The following is a 21,931-nucleotide window of genomic DNA, read 5'->3' on the forward strand; positions in this document are numbered from 1 at the left end:
CTCTCCGGCCCACCAGACACACACACACACACACACACACAGCCCCGCCCCGTGCTGAACGAAGCACCGCCTCTCGCTGGAGCGGTTTTATTTTTTTGCTTCTTTTTCTTTTTTTTAAGCTGCTCCTCTCCCTCCCTCCCGAAGGAGGCGGGGTCACGTGATGTTTTCGCCGTGGTGCCGCCGCGGCTGCTTGCCTGTGTGGAGAGCTAGCGAGTGAGGCAGAGCGGGGCGAGTGGACGGGGAGCCCTGCGCGCTCCAAACGGCTGGCAGCGAGTGAGCGGGTGGGCGCACGCTCCGCCGGTGGGCCGGCTTCGCGCCTCCCCCTGCGGGGAACGGCCGGCGTGGACGCAGACTGTGGCCACCCATGTCCAGCCGGGCCCGGGAGACCCTTCGCCTCTGAGGAGGGCGGCTCTTCCACCCCCCTCGCGCGCCCGCCCTCCCCCCCCCCTCGCTGCACAAGCGCGGCGCCGCCTGGCTCGGCGGTCCGGACCCTGCCCTGGCCCCTTAAAATGGCGAGCGGGATGCTCGGCGGAGAAGGCGGCTGCACCGTGCTGGAGGCGAGAGACCGGGCTGCGGGCATCGCCGCTGGAGCACCAGGCGGCGGAGGCGGCTTCAGCCACAACCAGCGGGCCAGCGCGTCCAGGCTTGCCGCTACTGCTGCTACTACTGCTGCTGCTGCTGCTGCTACCGAGGAGGACCAGGAGCTGATGGAAGGCGCCCCTTGCCCGCCGCCCGCGCAGCCCCCGCACCATCTGATGCTTCTTCTCAGGAGATCCCCCAGCAGCTCCCTCTGCCTTGTCCAGGAGGAGGACGCCTCGGCGACCGGGGGCAATGCTGGCGCGGGGCGAGGGGGCGCCGTGGCCTCATCGCGAGCCGGCCCCTCGGCGCCCTCCAGCCGGGCAGCTGCCCCGCCGGCAGCGTCCGTTGTCGCCTTCGGGGACGACGTGAGGAAATGCGGCTACCTAAGGAAGCAGAAGCATGGCCACAAGAGGTACTTCGTGCTGCGGGTGGAGAGTCACCTGGCCCCGGCCAGGCTGGAGTACTACGACAGCGAGAAGAAGTTCAAGAGCAGCATGAGGGCGGCGGCGGCGGCGGCTGGTGGGAGCGCAGCCCTCTGCTGCCCACCCCCGAAGCGGGTGATTCCTCTGTACCAGTGCTTCACGGTTAGCCGGAGGGCAGATGCCAAGCACAAGCACATCATCGCCCTGTACACCAAGGATGAGTACTTTGCAATGGTTGCCGAAAACGAGACTGAGCAGGAGAGCTGGTACCAGGCAATCAGTGAGCTCATGAGCCAAAGCAAGAGGGGGTTCTTGGAGCAGGAAGACCAGGCTGATCCGCAGCTGGATGACGACGACGAGCATTACGGGACTGCTCTTCGGCCAGGGACCGTCTTCAAAGAAGTTTGGCAAGTAAACGTGAAACCCAAGGGACTGGGGCAGACAAAGAATTTGACGGGGGTGTACAGATTGTGTCTTTCCACCAAGGCCATCCACCTTGTTAAGCTGAATAGTGAGGTGCCCTCTGTCCACTTACAGCTAATGAACATTCGGCGGTGTGGGCATTCAGAAAATTTCTTTTTCATTGAGGTGGGCAGATCTGCCTCCATTGGGCCAGGTGAGCTTTGGATGCAAGTGGATGATTCAGTGGTGGCCCAGAATATGCACGAAACCTTCCTAGAAACCATGAAAGCTTTGAAAGCCTTCTCTGAGTTTAGGCCTCGCAGTAAGAGCCAGTCTTCCGGTGGTGGTAGCAGCACCAACCCCATTTCCTTCATTAGTACTAGGAGGCACCTGGGTAACCTGCCACCTAGCCAGACTGGCTTACAAAGAAGATCCAGAACTGAAAGTGTTACTGGGGGGACCCCTCCAACCACCAAGAGTAGTAGCTCTTACCGTTTCAGAACTTCCAGTGAAGGGGAGGGGACAATGACCAGACCATTTAGGTCAGTTACTGGAAGTTTGATTCATCTGAATACTGCAAGGATGAATTTGGGGCGTCAAGAAGGAAGTGGACGATATGTTAGAGCAGCATTTAGTGCATCTTATCACACCAGGTCTGCATCTCTGCCAGTGTCTCATTTCCCTTCCACTACTAGTCCCATCAGTGTTTCTTCAAGTAGTGGCCATGGATCAGCTTCTGATACCTTCATCAGGCCTTCCAGTTCATCTGTCTGTGGGTCCCCAAGTGATGGAGGTTTCATTTCTTCCGATGAATATGGTTCCAGCCCTGGCGACTTCAGGTACTTCCGTGTGAGGAGTAATACCCCAGATTCCTTGGGCAATACGCCTCCAATCAGAGAAGAAAATTGTTTAAATGAATACATGTCAATGAGCAAGCAGCAAATAGATAATAATAGTTCAAGAGATGATTACCGGGAGGCTGAAAAATGCTTCAGAAAAAGAACTTACTCTCTAACTAAGCCTGCTTCTATACCAGCACAGCAGAAAACAACCCAAACAGCAACTTCATTAGATGAAGTTTCTTCAGGAAGCCATGGACGTCTGCCTTTTTCTGAATCGCCAAAATTCAAAAATAACCCTGAACCAGTGTATGGGGAATCTGCCCTTGATTCTGTATGCAATCAAAGCAGGAATAAAGCCAGAGATGATGGATACATGCCAATGATGCCAGGAGTTGCATCTTCTTTTGCAAGCAACAGTGATTATCTGCCAATGACTCCTAAAAGTGTGTCTGTTCCAAAGCAGATAAACAATTCCTGGCCATCATCGCAGGCTGACTCCAAAGGATATATGATGATGTTTCCTAGGGCTATCTCTTCACCTGTACGTAGTCCTTTAACTGGCTTTAATAAAAGTGGCAATGAGAAGTTGGCAAACAATGAGTATATGGATATGTCACCTGGAAACTCAGCTGCTCCAAAGCAACCTAGTGATTCAAATTATATGCATACCAACACCAGTTCCAAAAACTTTAGCTCATATTTCTCTCTCCCACGAAGCTTTAAGACTCTGTCAGGAGAAAATGGTGAGCATGATGAATACGTTCCAATGTCATCACCAGGAAAATTATTGTATAGTGGAGCTGAAAATGACAACAATATCAGTAATGTTCTGGCTAATGGCCATTCCAAATCATCTATGCTGAAAGCTTCAGATGAAGGACTTGAACAGAACAGAATTACCAGGCCTACAAGACTTCCATTAGGCACTAGAGGTAGTAACACTATACCAAGAATGTATGATCGAACAATTCCACTTGAGCCATCTAGTCCTGGTGAATATATAAATATTGACTTTGGTGAAAAGGCAAGTAATACACCTTATTCTTTATCTGCAGAAGGATCGCCATCATCTCTTGGCTCCAGTAGTGACCATAGGCAGTCACCACTTTCTGACTACATGAGTGTTGATCTTGATGTTCAGTCACCAAAGGCTGCTAAAGAACTATCCAACTCCTTGACAGATATTTCAATTTATGCAAGTTCTAGTATTCCCAGAAATCCACCTGATTCAGATTATGCTAGGCTCTCATTTGGTACTGCTTGTGTTAGCAAAGGAAGTGGTAGGATTGATGACTATACAGAAATGACCTTCAACATGGCAGCAATGCCACCTGGACCATTTACCACCGAAAGCAAAAATGGCTTAAAGATTGATAGTCCTCCTTCCATTGTTAATAGACTGTGCATTGTTGACCAATATGCTGGTAGCAGTGAGTTCTCTGTTCCTAGTCCTGATCCGCCAGTAGTACCTAAAGTTATTCGTGCTGATCCACAGGGAAGGAGAAGGCATAGCTCTGAAACATTTTCTTCCACTGGCACTGTTACCACTTCCTCTTCTTTCTTTACTGATAGTAGCAAAAGGCACAGCTCTGCCTCTTTTGACAATGTGTGGTTGAAACCTGAAGAACACATTTCAGATGGCCATGAAAGCAAGATGTCCAGAGATACTTCAACTGGATTTCAGAATGGCTTGAACTATATAGCTCTAAATTTACAAGATAATTCTCTAAACTGTGAGGAGAGCCCTAGTTCACCAAACTGCCACCTCCCAAATGGTACTTTGAATCTGGAAAGTGGAGTGTATGTGAGCATAGACTTCAGCAGATCAGATGGTTTGAAGTGCAACTCTGCAAGGAAAGGTTTGTATTTTTTCAACCACTCACACAAATTAATGCATGTATAATTTCAATATATTATTGTAAATCACTATTTTCTTCTTTAAATTTGCTCTTTTTCCTATTTAGTGCAGTATTTTCACTGGCAGCATCAAATAAGGAGTGTTCTGCAAGCACAATTCAGGCCCAAGTGTTTACTGTCTTTTAATTTGAAAACATGTATTGACTGCTTTTTTTGTTCAATTATCGTTATGAGTATGGGGTAGGAAAATAATCACAGAATATATGAGAAGCAGTAATTTGTACTTATACTTATCTTCATTACCAACTTTGGGGTCACTGCCACACTCCCTTTTCAACATTCTAATAAAATATAGACACCAGTTCATCTAAATAACAATTTATTTGGAATCTGACTACTTTAGATTTTATGAATGGATTGGGATTTATCCCCTGGTGCATGGTTGTGGGTACCTTTTGAGGGACAAGCAGAACAAATCCTGCTACTTTCAGCCACAATTCCCCTTGCTCCTCTACACTCAAGTCCAATTTAAAGCCACATCAAGACTGCATTTTACCTTGAGATGTGCAGAATAAAGTGATATATTTTATTCATGTATAGCAGTCTTATGTAATTTTTAAAAAGTCACTGTTTTCATAACTGCATTATACATATAATCTGATTTTTAAGAGGGGGTTAACAGTTGTAGTTTCCCTTGCAAAGATTTCTGGGAAATGTAGTTTTGTGAAGAGGTTGCAGGTTTCAGTGCATTACGAAAACCGCTTCCTCGTTCCAAAGAGAGAGGTATGTGTATTTGAGGTGTAGGTAATTCTGAGAGTTAAACTGGCATACATTTCTAATGTAGATGCTAATTTACAGAAAAGTAAATGGAGTTCAGTGGGCTTGCTTCCTAGTATGTGTACATAAAATTGCAGCTTTAACAATGGTTTTCTCATTTGTCTTGTGAGTTCAGTGACAATTTTTTAAGAAGGTTTGATTTATTTGTGCATCACAGACACTTCTGCTGGGATACCCTGGTAAATAGCTCCTTAGAATGTAGTGATGCAGAATGGAAGACATGAGAAGGCTTTTAGTACAGTATTCTGACAGTCGTAAACATAGATTACCTGTACTTCAGCTAGAATCTTACAGCTGCAATAGTGTCATAGTGCCTTTATCAAACCCTTTCTTTTAAAACATAATAACATGTCTGCAGACTTTGTCTTAGTTTATAGTTTGTTTTTTAGCATTTTCTGGAGGAAAAAGTGGAAGTCAGTTGTGTTCCACTATAAATCTTAATCTAAATACTGTTTTAATGGAGAGTGGCTATTCAGTCATTGTAGCTAATTATTTGTGCAAATAGTATTTTTAAAATCCAATATAACATAGTTGAGTACTGTATTAGGTATCCTGCTTTTGTTACTTAGAAAATTATACCTGTATCACTTGATACATAGACATGCAAAGAGTGTACTGGACTCTGATAAACTGTCTGAAATGCTGAATCAGGGCTTCTAGGTACCTCTTAACTCAATCTGAATATATTCAGAGGCTTTAAGAGATTGCATGAGTTTAGATTTTTTGGCAAGTCTCCTATTGGGAAAAGATTATATAAAAGACAAGTCAGTCTGTTAGCATTGCTTGGGGTTTTGAAAAGTTTGTTAGTTGCTTTGGTATACTTTTCTCTTTGCCCCCCTTTTTGCTGTGGTTAAATCCAAGTTCTTGAACTGCTCTTCTAAACCAGTGAATGACAGCATACTTGGAGTATCTTCTTCTTGTATGTTAAACTCCATTTAATTAGAAACAGAAGTGGTAAAGAAATGTACTGAATTTGGCCTTCTCTTGACTTTTTCAAACTTGGATTGTACTTTGCTCAATATAATTCCAAAAGAACACCAATGTAGGGGGGAGGACTTAGCCTCCAGCTCTGATCATACTACCAGTTTTAAACTTTGGACACTTTCATCAGTTTTTCAACATCTGTTGAAAACATTTGCCTGTTACTGCCGCAACTGAAGCATAACAAAGATGATTGCAAGTTAAGTTTTTTTAAAAACATGCCTGACAGCAGTTTGCATATGGCTAATCACGTGTGTATATGTACTTCTTTATATGAATCTTTGGTCCTGATAATCTTTAAAATATGGAAGTGGTTAAGAAAATTCAGTTGTTGGTAATAGTAGCAGAGTCTGCTAGGTAGATTTCAAGTTAGTGAGTACTTCGTTGAAAAATTCTTTTAAAGTATATATAAGGAAGAGAGTTTGCTAGAGGCAGGGGGCACAATCCAGCAGAGAGTTTGAGAGTGCTTAAGATCATTGACTTTGTGCTGGAATGTGGCCAAATCATTCATTATTTTCATCTGACTGTTACATAGCCAATCAGTAGATTCAGACAAAGCCCTGTTTTCAGAGTTAAAAGAAATGCTTTGCTAGTTGAAAATAGTAATGAGCTTTTGAACTCCTACAAGTAGAGATTTGAAGCATCTCCTCAGTAGAACAGCAGAGCGGGTGGGGAGGCCAAGCAAAATAATGAAATGTTAGAGTTCCACAATAGGTGACTTCTGCCTTTTGGGGCTGCTATGTTCTCTCACTTCACCAGCAAGAGCAAAAATCCCATGCACAACTTTGCTTGAGTTCCTTCGAGGGTGGGGCAGGTACAACATTGTTTATGCATTCTGTAGTTACTAATGATCCCAGTTTGACCTTGGAGGTGTAGAATTAACTTCAGTACACTGTGATAAAAGTCAGCCATGAAACATGATTGATGTAGTCACATTTATTTTTCTGGTGCTTTCTCTAATGTGACAGTATTTTTCAAAATTTAAAATAATTATTTTTTTATTAGAAAAGTTTGACTTGTAGGTAAAATCTAAGTAGAGTCTCAGATGTATGAGATAGGGCGGGGGAACTGTGACCTCACACTCTGAAGCATCATACCTTTCTTGTCGAGACAGGTAGCTTAGAGTGCGTGCATTTCTGTTTAAAACTCTACAGCAAGGTTTGAGTTTCTGGTCACTTTCGTTGAACTCCACATTTTTTCATCAGTTTATGTATGGTCTTGTAATAGCATATGCAGTTTTATTTCCCTCTTGAAATAGATTACTGCTCTTACAGCAAAGCTCAAAAAGTTTCATAAGATATCTGGAAATAAAACTTGAAAGTGCTTATAATTCAACACTGTAAAATTGTTAACACAAGAACTATTGAACGTCTGAAGTTTCATTGTTAGAAGCCAGGGCCCCTCTACTTACAGTGATTGCAAAAGCCTCAAGTTCCCATTTTACCTTGATCCACATAAAAAGCTTGAAAACAGTTCCTCCTCTGTTGAGGTTATTACTCTGCTCCTCCTCCATCAATTTTGTGAATGGGAAAAGTTGAAAGGGTTGATTCACATCTCTGAATGACTGAAACTAGGGAAGTAGTACCATATAATTTTGTGATAAATTGAAGGTGACTTCTTACAGACTTAACTAAACATTATTCACAAGTGAGTGTAACATAAAACACCAACCACTTCTGTCGCAGAAAACCCATTTTAGGAATAGGAGAGAGGGTTTCTAACCTTTTCTATATGCTTAACTCCCCTCCCCCAGTTCCATATTTATTTATCCCTGTAAGGAATATTAATCTGTTAGAATGCCACTGAGGTGTTGCTGGGGTGGAGCTGGAAAAGCATCAGGCAGGGAAAGTGTTAAAGACCCTCTCCTTGATCTAATATTTCTCCACTCCATATTGTCCCCTCTGAAAGCATGTTTTCTGTAATACAAGTAGCTGCTAGAGTTAAGTTAGATCCTTTGGTCCAAGCTGAAGTGATTTAAATTTATTTAAGCTTCACTGATGTAAGGTTTTCAAATATAGCAACCCTTCAAAATGTTTGCTTTTGGTATAGATCACATTCCCCAACTAATGCGCTTAAAATATGTTCATATACTTCTCCTTTGTTTATGTGTAACAACATCTTTTAAATATATAAGCTCTGGTTGCAAATGGCAATAAATATGTTATTTTTTTAAAAAATCTAAAAGTACTGTACAAGAATGCTAAGAGATTTGGAAATATTGGAAGAAAGAATGGAGGCCAGCCAAGTGCATTACCAAGTTCGTAATTTACATGAAATATCACAGTTCATCAAATATATTTTCCCTTACATGAGCTCTGGCTGTTACATGAGCCATGCATGTCCCCCCCCCCCCCCGGTTTCAACAGATCACTTTCTGGTTTACCATCATTGTGATTTGTAATCTTGGCTAGTAGGAATTGCTTAACTTGCTGTTTGCCAGTTTTGACACCCCAGCACACAGTGATTTGGAAAGCTGAGAAGTGAATACAGGAGGGGAAGAACACCTTAAGCAGCTGTTATATCAGGTTGTCATAGAGAAGCGGTGTGGGGCCATTCCATCTGCACAGCTGGAAGACCAGAAACTTTTGCTCCCTTCATTAGAAGTGCTTGTAACTGAGTTTGCTTATATCCTCGTGCCCCAATCCATTTTCCTTTTGTGTCATGTCTTTTTAGATAATAAGCCTGAGGGAAGAAACTGTCTTACTTGTTAGTGATCTATTAGCTACTCTGGGAGCCATTTTTGCCGCAGAACAGGATAAAAATGTTCAGATAAATTATATTGTATTGTTTGAATGACCTGTCTGAATACTGTACTTGGCTTGAACTTGTACCTGTAATCACAGTATATCTCTTCACCTGCAATTTAAGAACCTTCCTGCGAAACAGAATAGGTTTGCTCACTAATGTGAAAGTGAATTGATTCTTGATTTTAAAAGAAAAAAAGTTGTATATATGGAACATAACAGAAAAACCTGTAACAATATTAAACATTCCAATGCCTATTTAGTGGTTGTGTTGCATTTCTGATATTCTTCTAGTTACAGGTAGGTAGCCGTGTTGGTCTGCCATAGTCAAAACAATAGCACCTTAGAGACCAACTAAGTTTGTTCTTGGTATGAGCTTTCATGTGCATGCACACTTCTTCAGATAGGTACTGGAAGGATTTTTTATTTTATATTTTGTTTTGATATTCTTCTGGTTGGTGTTCAGGCATGTTGTTCACAACTTTCTTTAGACTCATTACAGTCATACCTCAGGTTGAGAAGGCTGCGGGTTACGTTTTTTCAGGTTGCGGTTGTGCTGAACCCCCGGAAGTACCGGAATGGGTTATTTCTGGGTTTCGGCGCTCACGCATGTGCAAAATCACCGAATTGCGACCTGCGCGTGCACAGAAGCGGTGCTGCGGGTTGCGAACATGCCTCCTGCACGGTTCATGTTCGCAATCCGAGCGTCCACTGTATACTACTTTGTTGTATCTCCTTTACCAAAGCAAGTACAGAACCTGTTACCTTTTACTGATGTTGCTAATCAGCACTGGAAAGCATAGCATGTTGCTGGAAGCTGCATCATTGCATGCTAAGTCAATACTGTACTTTTTGCTGCTTAAAAAAACAAAAACAAATTGTTTGTCTACATTAGGAGTCCATTGTAACTAGTTAACTAGGCAAATTCACATGCTGGAAACTGCATCCTTGTATTCTGGTACACTTGTCTCCTTGAAATGCTTGGAACTTCAGTGTAAGCATAACTGAGCACTGGATTTTGGCCTTTGATGAGAGCTTAACTGAAGATAATGAAAAGCATTTGGTCACTTTATTGCTAGGACACTGTTAGGACAGGAGATCAGAGTGACTGAAGGAACAAACAAGAATAAGGCAGCGGGAGGAAAATAACAGATATGTAGTTGCCACAGGAACTCAGTTACATAGGACCTTTAGATCCTGCATATTTTGTTTATACTTTTGTGCAAGCAAAAGTGTCATTCAACCAGAAGTGACAAAAGCATTGTACCTCCATGAATTTGGGAAGAATTTATTATTGGCAAGGGGAAAGAAGGGGAGGAGGAAGACTGTGTTTTAGCAGATGGTGGGTGAGCTGGGCTTGAAATCCTAGCTTGTATCACTTATTCATTATAATTAGATACCTAGGATCAGTTTTTCCCACCAAATCCTTAGTTTGCTTGTAGTATAAAAGCAAGACCTGGTTTTCTAAAGTAATTTTTTAAAAAGATATTTAAGGGAGAAGATTTGCGATTAAGAATGTCCAAACATTTCTTTACAAGAAATAGGATGGTATTGACAGCTTCTGTTCAATGTAGGCTAAAGTTTTTTAAAAGAGTTGCACAATATTACTTTGTGGCTGAGGGGTGGGAAGGAGGAAGGATAAATCTTTACCACTGTTTGTCCTAAAACTGTGACTCATCTTTAAAAGGTCTGTATGACCCAGAGTGCCTCCGCCTTGGCCCACCCTGCAAATTGCTGTTTGTTTTTTAAGTTTAGTCACATGTAGCTTTATTAGGCATCTTAAAGGCAACCTAATGATCACCTTCATACTATACATGTTGAAACAGAAACATCCATGTTTTTGAGAAGCAAATTGGCATATACTGGATACAGTAGCATCAGATTGTGAGACAATTATTGGGGTGGTCATCTTTTTCCTGGTGGGACTTCTGTGTCTTCAACACCTTTATGCCAAGAAGCACTTCAACAGCTGGAGCTTGTTCCATTGTTTTGACTATGCAAGGTACTTTTATCTGTTGCAGGCGCAGAATGGTATTAGGGAGGCATAATAGCTACGTGCCTAACTGCCTTACATCTGATCGCCCAGATGTAGATCTATTTTTTTTTCCTGAAGAGTTAATACAACTTTTATATTTGGTTTTTCAGGCTGTGTACAAATGTGCACACATATACCAAGAAACTCCCTACCCTGTCCCATGGTTGGGTAGGGAGGAGAAACATTGAGAGTGTTTGAAGTAAGAGAGGTATCTGTGGGAGGTAGGTTTAAGAGCCAAATTGCTGATTCAGAGATATCAGTGGTGCAGCATTTACACCACTGCCCCTCTTCAAACTCCCTCCCTCCCTCCCTCTTCCTCTTCCTCCCTCCCCCCCCCCCTGTGTGCGTGTCACATACACCTTCCACATACATTTCAATCTAAACTGGAACTCCTTATCCTGACATACTAGCGTGTACAGTGAGAAATATCTCAGGCAACATTCAGACATGCTCCCCACTTCCTGAAAGGGCTATCCTCTAGGTTATTTCTTAACATGCCTTTCAATACTTTACTGAAGTGAGAGAAATATAGGTACAATAGACTTGGTGCTATTGGAAGGGGGTTGGTTTTAACCAATTCAATAAGTGGCTTTTGTGGAAGCAAAAGGCAGAGAGATTTTATGGAACCGTTGGAAATGTACTGCATAAAATACTTAGCATAATAAAAATGTGGGTTTCTAATGTTTTAATGTGTGGTAAATGAAATCTCCAAAGTAAAAAAGAGTAAAATCTCAGTAAAATTTCCAGGAGAGTAACGTTTTGATGCATTTCTTTCCTCCCTTTTCCTCCTATAAACAGTAGCAGAATGATTTGGCAAATGAAGTATATGTTTGCAAAACGTTTTAAACTTGCTTGTCTCATACAATTTGCAGAATTGAGCTTTACTCAGTTCTGACTTTTGGGTTGGTGAGGTGTGCTTTTGTATGTTGGCTGGTGCATGAGATTCCCATGCTTATTGATTTTTGACCATGTATACCAGGGGTTGTCAACCTGGTCCCTACTGCCCACTAGCGGGCACTTCAGGATTCTAGGTGAGCAGTAGGGGGTTCTACGACACAACCTGAATCCTCCTTTCATCGAGCACTGGTGGGCGGTAAGGAAATTTTACCATCAAGAAAGATGCATTAGTGGGCGGTAGGTATAAAAAGCTTGACTACCCCTGATGTATACAGCTGTAGGCACTTCAAGACTTAATGTAAGAGATACCTATATCTATGTATCTATAACTATACAGTGGTATCTTGGGTTACAAACACCTGTTACAGACTCCGCTAACCCGGAAGTAGTACCTCGGGTTAAGAACTTTATATCGGGATGAAAACAGAAATCGCGCAGCAGCAGCAGGAGGCCATATTAGCTAAAGTGGTACCTCAAGTTAAGAATGGTTTCAGGTTAAGAACGGACCTCCAGAACGAATTAAGTTCGTAACCAGAGGTACCACTGTATATATATAGAGAGAGAGAGAGAGAGAGAATGCCCATGCCTTACTGAATGTTGATCCTTCTTATATTTAGTTTGGGGTGATGGAAGGTCTGCTCTCATTTAGGAAGAGAGCTGTAGTTCAGTGGCAGAATTCATGCTTTGCATACAGAAACTTTCAGGTTTAGTCCCTGGCACTTCAAGGTAGAAATAAGAAAGATATGATCTTACTCAGAATAACATAACTTACTATGCCATCATGTTCTTTTTTCTTCTTCTTATATCCTTCTTAATGTATTTTTTGCTATTTAGGACTTTCCCTTACATAGTAGCTCTAGTGTTTAAGTTGTTGTAGGCAGAAGTTGGATTGGAATCCACTGGTAAATCTGAGTGATTTGCAGATTCTGACTACAAATTGTGTAACAAGTAACACCTTGTTCCTTCATTATAGTAAGTATTTCCCCAATCCCCATCAATGTTTGCACTTGTCTCCAGTTGATGGATCTTTCGAGTCTAGTAAAAAATAAAAGACATCTGCCTGCGCCATCATTTAAGTGCCTACTGAATCCTAATATTTCCTGCTCCCTGCCCTTTTACATACTTTTCAGCCATTACAGCTCTTAATCCTTCCCATGTTTATTTCTGCTTGAAAAAAGTCCTTCAAGAATATTGCAAGCTAGGCTGTTGTGATATTTTCTAGCTACTTTTAGTATTGCTTATGAGGGCATGCTCTGGAAACTTATTGTTCAAGGTATCAGAGACAGATTTTCTTGGGTTCTTCTAAATGTGTGTGTGTGTGTAATCATTAATTCTAGTTACTTAAGATAACTGCAGCTGTATATCTGTGTTCAGTTATGTTATGAAATCATGAAAATTCACAATCAATGGTGGAACTCTGTAGTTTTAGACACTAGTCTTTGGGGGGAGGGGCTTTAGATGGCAGGTGTTAATTAGCAATTAGCATTTATCTCCCTCCACCATTCATTCTTTACATTGGCTTTGACAGTACTGATAGGTGAGAGAGGAAAAAAACAAATTTGCCAACTGTAATTTAATAAAGAAACACTCTGAACAAGTGCAGTTTTGCACTTTAAACTCATTAAATTGTAGCTCTATCATGACTACAGAAAATAAATGATGTTTGCTCCTGCTCTCCTGATACTAAACAGATTTACTTGGGAACAAGCACCATGTTGTTGTAGGAAACCATAATGTTTTTTAAAAGGAACAAATGTTTTGTTGACAGTATCAACTCCTGTGGCCCATGACATGCCCACAGCGGCCCAGCTGCTGATGCTGGGCTTGTCTGCTGCTGCCTGCATCATCTGCCATTCTTTTGAGTGGTGATTTGGAGGCCTCCTGAGCTATAGGGCTCTGGACCTCAGCCCTGGCTATCAGCCCTAGTGGCACCACTGATTAGAATTAGGACTGGTTCAGTTATGTTAGGAATTTATATCTGAGTCAAACATGAAGGGTCAGCACTGTGAATGCAGCTCTGTGTGGAATACATATATAGGCTTGAGGTGTGAAGGACTTGATTGTGCCCTTTGTGCATTTAAACATCTGAGAAGATATTCGTCATTGAGATAAGATCACCCTATTAGTTGCTATGAATGCTCTACAACATTGCTTGTGCCGATGGAATATTTGAGTCAGCACCATGTGATATTTTCCCTGTGACACTATTCAGGTGCAGAGTGCTTTACTTAATTCATCCTCACAACAGCCCTGTCATCATTATTCCCATTTTATAGATGAGTAATTCTAGTTGAATGAGCCAATTACCCAAAACTTGTTTCTCACTTCGTATTTTGTACTGGGTCGGGGTTCCCAAGAATAAACAGCCCAAGTGAATATAGAAGGTCCCAAGTGTTGTACTGTGACGTGGTGACTGAAAGACCAGTTTACTTTTTCTTAGGTTTTAAATGTAAACTTTCCATGTGTTTGTCCTTCAAACTTGACACAGCATGTGTGTATTTTGTACTTGTACCCATGGCTGTGTACAAAATATAGAGAGGGAAATACTTAAGGGTGGATTTAAGCATGCTACCTTTAATCCATGTGTTGCAGGGCCAGAAGAGTGAAATTTCTATAAGAGAAGGAGGTGGGTGAGTTTGAGACTCACATTCCCATTGCATACAAGAGACCTGGAACCTGGGAATGGGGACAGAGGAGAGGCCACACGTTATCCTGCACACTGCTTCTCTCCTGAAAATGTCACACTTCTGGCTCTGCTTTGCCTCAAGAGAAGCAGTGACTGACTGGGCTGGGAAGATGCCCATTGGAGGTGGAATATGAAGTTCCACTGTAATACCACTTTACTATATCTACAGTTACACAGGGATCTGAATTCAGTTAATTGGAGTCTAGTCTGTTTAGTGACCACATTAGCAGCAAAGTAAAACAAGTGTGTCACCTGTTGTGGTAGCATCAGTGAAGGGGTGTTCAGTAGAACAGTCTAGCTTGGAGTGTTTTCCTCAGCCTCTAGCCAGAGGCAGCTTAATTTTCTGTTTGTCTGTTTTGAATTTGCCATACTATTTTTGTAGAGCTGAATATATCCTGTTGCCACTAGTTCTCATCAAGAATCAGATGCACAGTCTACTTGTTCAGGAGTGGGTTTTTTTTTTTTTTAAAGGAGTGGCTCTATTAGGATTCTGAATAGATGTTCTTTTGGGAGGGCAGGTATGTATACAGTGGTACCCCTGCGTTCCAGAGGTCCATTCTTAAGCTGAAACGTTCTTATCCTAAGGCGAGCTTTCGCTAATGAGGCATCCCGCTGCGCACACAGATTTCCGTTCGCATCCTGGGGCAAAGATTGCAACCAGGACCAGCTACTTCCAGGTTAGTGGAGCTCGTAACCTGAAGTGTTCGTAACCAGAAGCGTTTGTAACCAGAGGTACCACTGTATTTGCAAGCAGATACAAGATGCACTATTGCTCTTTCTGTCTGGTGAAAGCCACTGCAAGTTTTTGTGTCAGTACAGTAAAGTAGGAGTCAATACAGTAAAATGCTGTGACTTGTAGGAATGTTTGTGATTCCTTGACACTGATCCCCCCCCCTTTTTAGCGGGATAAGAATCTTTGAGATTGGACAGTTACATTTGAGTGGGCATTCACATCAATTACAGCCTGTGTGAATGGCACAGGATAACATGCTTCTGAGACTGCCACATCTAGGGTCCTTTGGGGCAATCGGAGTCTGATAATCATACAGTAATCATTTTTCACAAATTCCAAATGCTTAGACTTTGTCTCCAACAATCACTTCTGCTTTTGTTAACCCTTGATTGTAATGCAGGATAGGTCTTCTCCTTTTAAGGTGATTGGTTGCCTGAAGTGCATCAAGTTTCCCTTTAGTTTTTTTGGGAGAGTTTTTGTTAGGAATTTTATCTCACCTGTCCTAAATGGCTTGGGCCCTATGTACCTGGCATATTGGCTTACAATCATAACCAATCGCCATCTCCAAAAACATAAATAAAAAGACACTTGCCCTTTCCTCCAATGGCTTGAAATATGAGCATGTGCATCCTATGAAGCCATTGTAAGATCATCCTGTTTTGGGTTTCTAGAGGCCTTGGCTTACTAGGTATAAGCAAGGCTAGTGTGTGAGCCTTTTAATTGGGCTTTAATAAAGTGCTGTAACTCACTGAGATTTGTTCACACTTGAACACTGCTGCTGCAACTACAGTAGTCCATATCTTATCCCATTGTGATCCTGGTATTCTTGAGGGCAGGCACTGCAGTCAGATGTCAGCCAGCTCTTAAGTTAGAAATACAGGCTGGGCTTGCAAGAATAGATGCTTCCTATGTTGACCAGAGAGGTGATGTGCTTTTCTACTCTCATCTACCCTTTGGTAGCTTCTTGCCCCTTTGTGGATTTCTTTGGCTTCCTGGTAGTGAAGCAGTATGCAGACAAGAAAGAAGTTGTTCTCTTATTTCTCTGGCATGTATACTTCTTACTGCATCCTGTCACCTCTAGTCAAACACCATCAAAATAATGCATGCTTATGTGGCTACCACTGTGAGAACAGCATGCTGGACTTGATGATCCACTTTGGCCTGATCTCACAGGGCTTATGTTCCCAGACCAAGCACATTTGTTGTGTCTGACTTTTATTTAAAATGTGAACGTTGCACATGAACATTTTATGTATGCAATAAAATACTAAAATTATTAGAAGCTAGGACAGGAGTGAAGAGTATAGCAAAGTAAATGTGTAAACTTAAGAGACACTAAAAAGTGCATAGCAACATAAAACCAAATTTTTAATTTTAGTTCTCTAGGGTATGTTCTGCCCTCCTTGTAACAATGTTGTTACATGAAGCACTATGCTTTTCTCTGGAAGAATATATGACCAGCATTCACTTATTAGGGAGAAATTAGGAGTGCACTTGGGGACTGGAGTGGGAACTAAGTTGGCTCTCCAATGACTCCTTCGCACAGCCCTACACTAGTATTTCTTTCATGAAATGTTGGGGAAAGTGGGGGAGCCTCTTTGCCCATATTCATTAGGACCCTGCCATTTGTTTTGGATGAGGCACGGGCCCCAAATGACTATTCTGCTTTGGAGATAGTGAGACTACCTCACATTTTTAGACTTCCCCAAAGTGTCTCCAAGCCTTTCTGTAAATGTAGATTCCAACCCGAGATGCAGGAGTGTAGTTTGTGAATGACAGCTGTAGCTTCTAACCTCTACCAGAGCTCTCCTTTTTGTTAGTTGAATGTGTTCAGAGCAACAGCTGTGGCAGTTGGAGCTGCTACGCCTTCCAAGAACAGCTTGAGAAGTACAACTGACAGGGAGATAGTTTGAACCCTGATCCCGGCCACTTTGTGAATGACTTTACACAGCTAAGCCAAGCTCTTGAGCATCAGATATGTGGCGATCCCATGTCCTAAATAAAACTACGCTCCTCTTCTTACTTTTCCCCTCGATGCCCAGTCTAGCAGACTTCATCTCTTTATAGAAGGGGCTCTTAATGCATTCAGTTTTCATCCAATTCTGCAAAAAGAGAAAAGAGAAAAAAAGTTATAGGCACTTGATTATTTCAATAGAGATGACATCTGAGGCTTTGGAAAATGAGGTGAGATGAGCCTCTGCGCCAGATCTGAGGCAAAGATAGATGTCATATCCATGCCAATGAGATGGGTTCAGGGGCAATTTATTTTTTTGTGCATATCCCTGGTAGAAATTGATTACTTCAGTGAAGAACAAACTTTGGCTGCAGCTCATGGTTAGCGAGGCAAGAGCTTTAACATGAATCTGGCTCAGCTCAGTGCAGAAGTAAAAATCAGGTCTGACCTCCTCTCTAGCAACCCTCACACTTGTGCAGTCCCAGTAACCCTCAGTTTGAATTCCTGTGCTGTGTGAACCAGGCTACTAGTATAGTGCTTATTCAAAGGTACTTAAACTGCTGAAGAATAGGTACCAAGTGCTGAAAGTCAGGAGTGTAATGAATGGTTTGAAAAGTTCAGTGGAAAAGTACTGAAGACAGTGAAGAACTGGCAGTTACTGACTTCTGGTAATGCTAGTTTTAGATATTAAACTTGTTGGTGGAAAAAATAAAGTGGGGAGGAATCCAGTGTGTCATTAAACTATTTTCCTTTGATATGTTAACTTCTCAGATATAGAACCAGATGTTGCATGTAAGGAAGAAACATCTCTAAAGTGTGAGGGAACAATGGTCCTGGAAACGATCTTTAGTATTTGTCCTTGCTTGTTGTACCTCTTGGTAACAAAATCTATTCTTTGGGGACATGAAAAGAGTTTCAAAGGTATGCTTAGACAGAACGAAACACAAAGACACACACAAACATTAACCACAGACATAATTTTTGATTTTAAAAACTTTACTGAGGAATGTATGGTTCTGTGCTAGCTCTTCCTCCCCAGTGTCACAGAACTTTGGGTTTGTGTTCTGACAAACAGCATTTTGGGGGCTAGTGAATCTTCTGGAGACCACTTCAGCTCCAGGTGGCTGTTCATCTCACATATTGAGTTGTTGGAGAGCAGCTGCCCTGCAAGCAGAATGGGCAGTTTTCCTTCTGCCATGTTTTTCATCCATTTCTGATGTCATGCAGAAAATCACTCGGTCTTCAGGGTCTGTCACATTGTTTGTTTTTTTAAATGTCACTTTTTAAAAAAATCAAAGCAAATATAAAAAAGTCACTTGGATTGTTGCCTCAGTGCTCAGTATTGCTGGAATTCCTAATGTGTTTTTTTTATTATTACCTAAGTAGATTTTCTTTGAAGAGGGGAGTTGGAAAACTGAATTGCTAGATCCCATTTCTAGTTACTGAATTATGATAGTGGTTTTCATAGTTGTTATATAAACCAAATAAAGAATATATTGGGGAGACAAGAAACACACACTTACCTTTGGGTTGCCTTTTCTGGTTGTTGTGTGTGTATCTATCTACTGGTATAATATTAACAGGCTGTGAAAGCTTCTGTGATACTAAGCTTTCTTGGGATAAATTTCTCCACGTTGAACTCCCACTATCTGCTGAATATGGTGAAATTTCATGTGGGTTACCTTAAGGAAACTAACACTTAACTTTCCTGCTCCTATGTAGGTGAGGTGGTGTATGTAACGCATGATACCTTAATTGAAGAAATCCCTCAAAACACTTGATGCCTCTAGTTTCAAATTGCTCCATTTTTAATTCTTCTCCTTGAAAGGTTTCAGGATTCATAAAATGTTGATGGGAATATGTGAAAGAGCCACAGTTTGGCTAAGATTCTCCTTGAAATCGTTTTAAAGGAGAATTGCTTTGTGTAACATGAGGTGGAACAGATCAGGGCTATTAAGAGTAGCCACTGGACTGCACACCACATGCTAATTCTATATTGTGACGGCAGGTGCTTCACAACTCCTTATTCCCAATTTTGTACCACCAGATTAGCTGGGGAAACTGAATGTATGAGCTTTAGTGGACTGAAATACATGGTTCATGTGACATGAATGTTCCAGGTACCTTAAGTTTTGATAGGATACAATAAATCCCGGAGAAGAAAAAATGAGAGCAGTTCTTCCTGGCACCCAGGATCTAAACTTGGCCATCAGGATTGTACATGCATTGATTAATGTCTTAAGGATATCATGAGAACTTCCTCAACTGTCAGTTGTGCTCTGCATACCATGTACAATAAACCAAACTGGTCTTTTTTCTGTTTCACTTGCACTAAAATATTTTTGTTCTTCCCTTAGACTGATGGCATTACTATGGAAACCATTGTGAGAAGAGCAGGCTTTCCAGCTGGTATCTCCATAACTGTGTGGTGCTTTTGAAAGCAGAGCCCATCTTCAGTCAACTCCATTCACTTCCACCAGCACAGACACAGACATGCATCATTGGGAATGATTTTTCATCGCGTGTTGGTTGAGACTACAGTTGTGCTTTTCCAAATTAACTTTGGTCATATATAAGTTTTGATGACAGAGGTTTCTTTCCTCCCCCCTTAGCATATCTGTGTGGGAGACAAGGTGAATGCTGTGTTCCTTCTACACTTCCCATCAGTTTGTTTTGAGAATTCACTTGGTATCTGAGAATCTACCTAATTATGAGTTTTGCTTTTCTAGTACTTGAAGTGATAGCATAAATGTTTTATAAATGGTTTATATTATTATTATTATTATTGCAGTTTAAAACCATTTTGAAGGGATGGGAACAACAGGCTAAGACTTTGATCCTAAGCATGCTTGTTTGTAAGTCTCATTGAAATTCATGGGTTATATTTTTGGGACTAGAGGCCTGCAACCAATGTTTTGAATAGACAATTGCAACACATACAGCCTTCCTCACCCCGCTACCTAATAAATAGGCTACCAGAGAATCTCTCCCGTGTCCCTCTCCTCACGCATGCTCTTTCTATTGCCTGTTTATTTCTCTTACATGCATAAGAGAAGCTTATTGTTTAAGCTTCACCCACTTCATGCTTTGGCCAGGATGGAATAGGTGGAGAAGCTACCACCTCACTTTGCTTTCCTACCCACCTCCCTGATCCTCAACATTTGTAGCTGCGTTTGCAAAGTAGTCATTTATTGTTTGCTCCATCAGTGGCCACTTTTGAGAACAGCTGGTGCTAGAGCATACTGTAAAGATAATTTGCAATTTCTGAGGAATAAGTGTGTGTGTGTGTGCATATGCGTGCACGCACACACACAGAGCACAGCCTTTTCTCCTCTTCCAGAGTGAACAAGGCAGGTAAATGTCCTGATCCTGTACCAACTGTAAGGAAATAAGAAACACTAAAATCAGTGGGACTTACAGGTAAACATGCATCAAACTAGTCTGTAACCCAAGTCTCTCTCTCTCTCTCTCTCTCTCTCTCTCTCTCTCTCTCTCTCTCTCACACACACACACACACACACACACACACACACACACTATCTTTGGCTCCCTTCTGGAGAGGGAGACGCATGCACAGATTGTGGTGAGATTTCACAGCCACAAGAACAATATGCTATAAGGGAGAGAAATGGTACTTAAATGAGACTTTGGGTGGGGGGTGGTTAAATTTTGCTTTATGATGCAAGAGAGTTATGGATTCTGTATTTTTTATTTTTATAATCCTATGTCCTCTTACATTGAAAATTGTTGAGAATATCTCGAATGTAAAGGTAGAACTGAAGAATTGGTTGTATCTTGATTATAGTTTTCAATTTTCTTTATCTCCCTGTGTAGTCCCCCCCCCTTAATGATACATTTTGGATTAGCAGGGAGTTGATTTCTTTATAAGTTCAAATGGGGGAGAAATGCAGACTTTACAACTGTATATTATCCCTGCATTACAATGTTGATGTGCTGTAGACCTTCTATAGAGAGGATTCCTTAAACTAGTGAAAGGATCCTTTTCATTTGGAGCTATTTTTCTTTCTTTCCAAAATTAGGGGACAGAAAGACTGTCCTATTATACCTAATGTGGGGAAAGGGATACATTATCTTACTAGGATTCTTGTTTAAATTGGGAATTAAAAATTGTAGCCAGAAGCCAGGTGCCTCACTTACGTCATTAAAGAGCATGACACTAGTTATTGGTTCTGACACTAGTTGTTAGAACTTATAGTATATACTAATAATTAGAAGCACTGATAACTGAAAGGGTTGAAAGCAGTAAACAAATCCTCAGGCACCACACAGCTGGTATTCCTCTACGTTGTATATTGTACAAGTATTGAGTAAGGGTTGCCCTTTGACATCTGACCTTTCCAAAGTGCAGTGGGCCTACCACTTTACTTACACTATCACAGCCTTACGTGGAGGGGGGAATAAATAAATTGAGAGTGGGGAGGAACCTGCCATTCCGCGCCTCCCATTGATTTATTTTCCGTGTACCCAGTGGGTTTTCCTTTCTTACTGGCTTCTGGGAAGCAGGGATGAGAGCTCTGGAAATGTCCCAGGACCCACCTCCCTTTTTTTCTTGATTTATTTATTTGCTTTTCTGTTACACATTCTCCGCTGGTACATAAACTAAATACCTAATATATAATACTGACCAGATAAACTAATACAATCAAAACAAAACAAATATATCCTTTCATATACTTCCCTTCCACTCCTTCCATGGTTTCTTATCTAACACCTTCCCAACCGCGTCGTCTTGTTTCTCTAAATTTTTCATTCTTCCTCTCTTTACCTCTTGTTATAACTTTCACTGCTGAAGTACTCACATCCTGCTAGGTTAATTATCTTGTAATGATTTTTCATATATTCTATATATAACTTCCATTCTTCCTTAAGTTTTTTTGTCATCTCTGTTTCATATTCTGTTAATCATAGCCGCTAATTCCACATATTCCAACAATTTATGAT

The 21,931-nt window shown here is 41.5% G+C and overlaps 1 protein-coding gene across 1 annotated transcript; it reads left to right on the forward strand.

The window, feature by feature from the left end:
* The first annotated feature begins 113 nt into the window (after window positions 1-113).
* On the forward strand, window positions 114-19,459 carry IRS4 (insulin receptor substrate 4). Its single transcript, XM_033137722.1, has 2 exons — window positions 114-4,104; window positions 19,327-19,459. Exons 1-2 carry the CDS (start codon window positions 510-512, stop codon window positions 19,329-19,331), a joined length of 3,600 nt encoding a protein of 1,199 aa, XP_032993613.1. The 5' UTR covers window positions 114-509; the 3' UTR covers window positions 19,332-19,459.
* The last annotated feature ends 2,472 nt before the right edge of the window (window positions 19,460-21,931 follow it).

Source organism: Lacerta agilis, chromosome Z (assembly GCF_009819535.1).
Source record: "Lacerta agilis isolate rLacAgi1 chromosome Z, rLacAgi1.pri, whole genome shotgun sequence".
In the NCBI taxonomy this organism is placed as follows: Eukaryota; Metazoa; Chordata; class Lepidosauria; order Squamata; family Lacertidae; genus Lacerta; species Lacerta agilis.

Bases quoted from the DNA above. Each gene is read 5' to 3' on its own strand.
- IRS4 (XM_033137722.1), top strand. From the start codon at position 510: ATGGCGAGCGGGATGCTCGGCGGAGAAGGCGGCTGCACCGTGCTGGAG.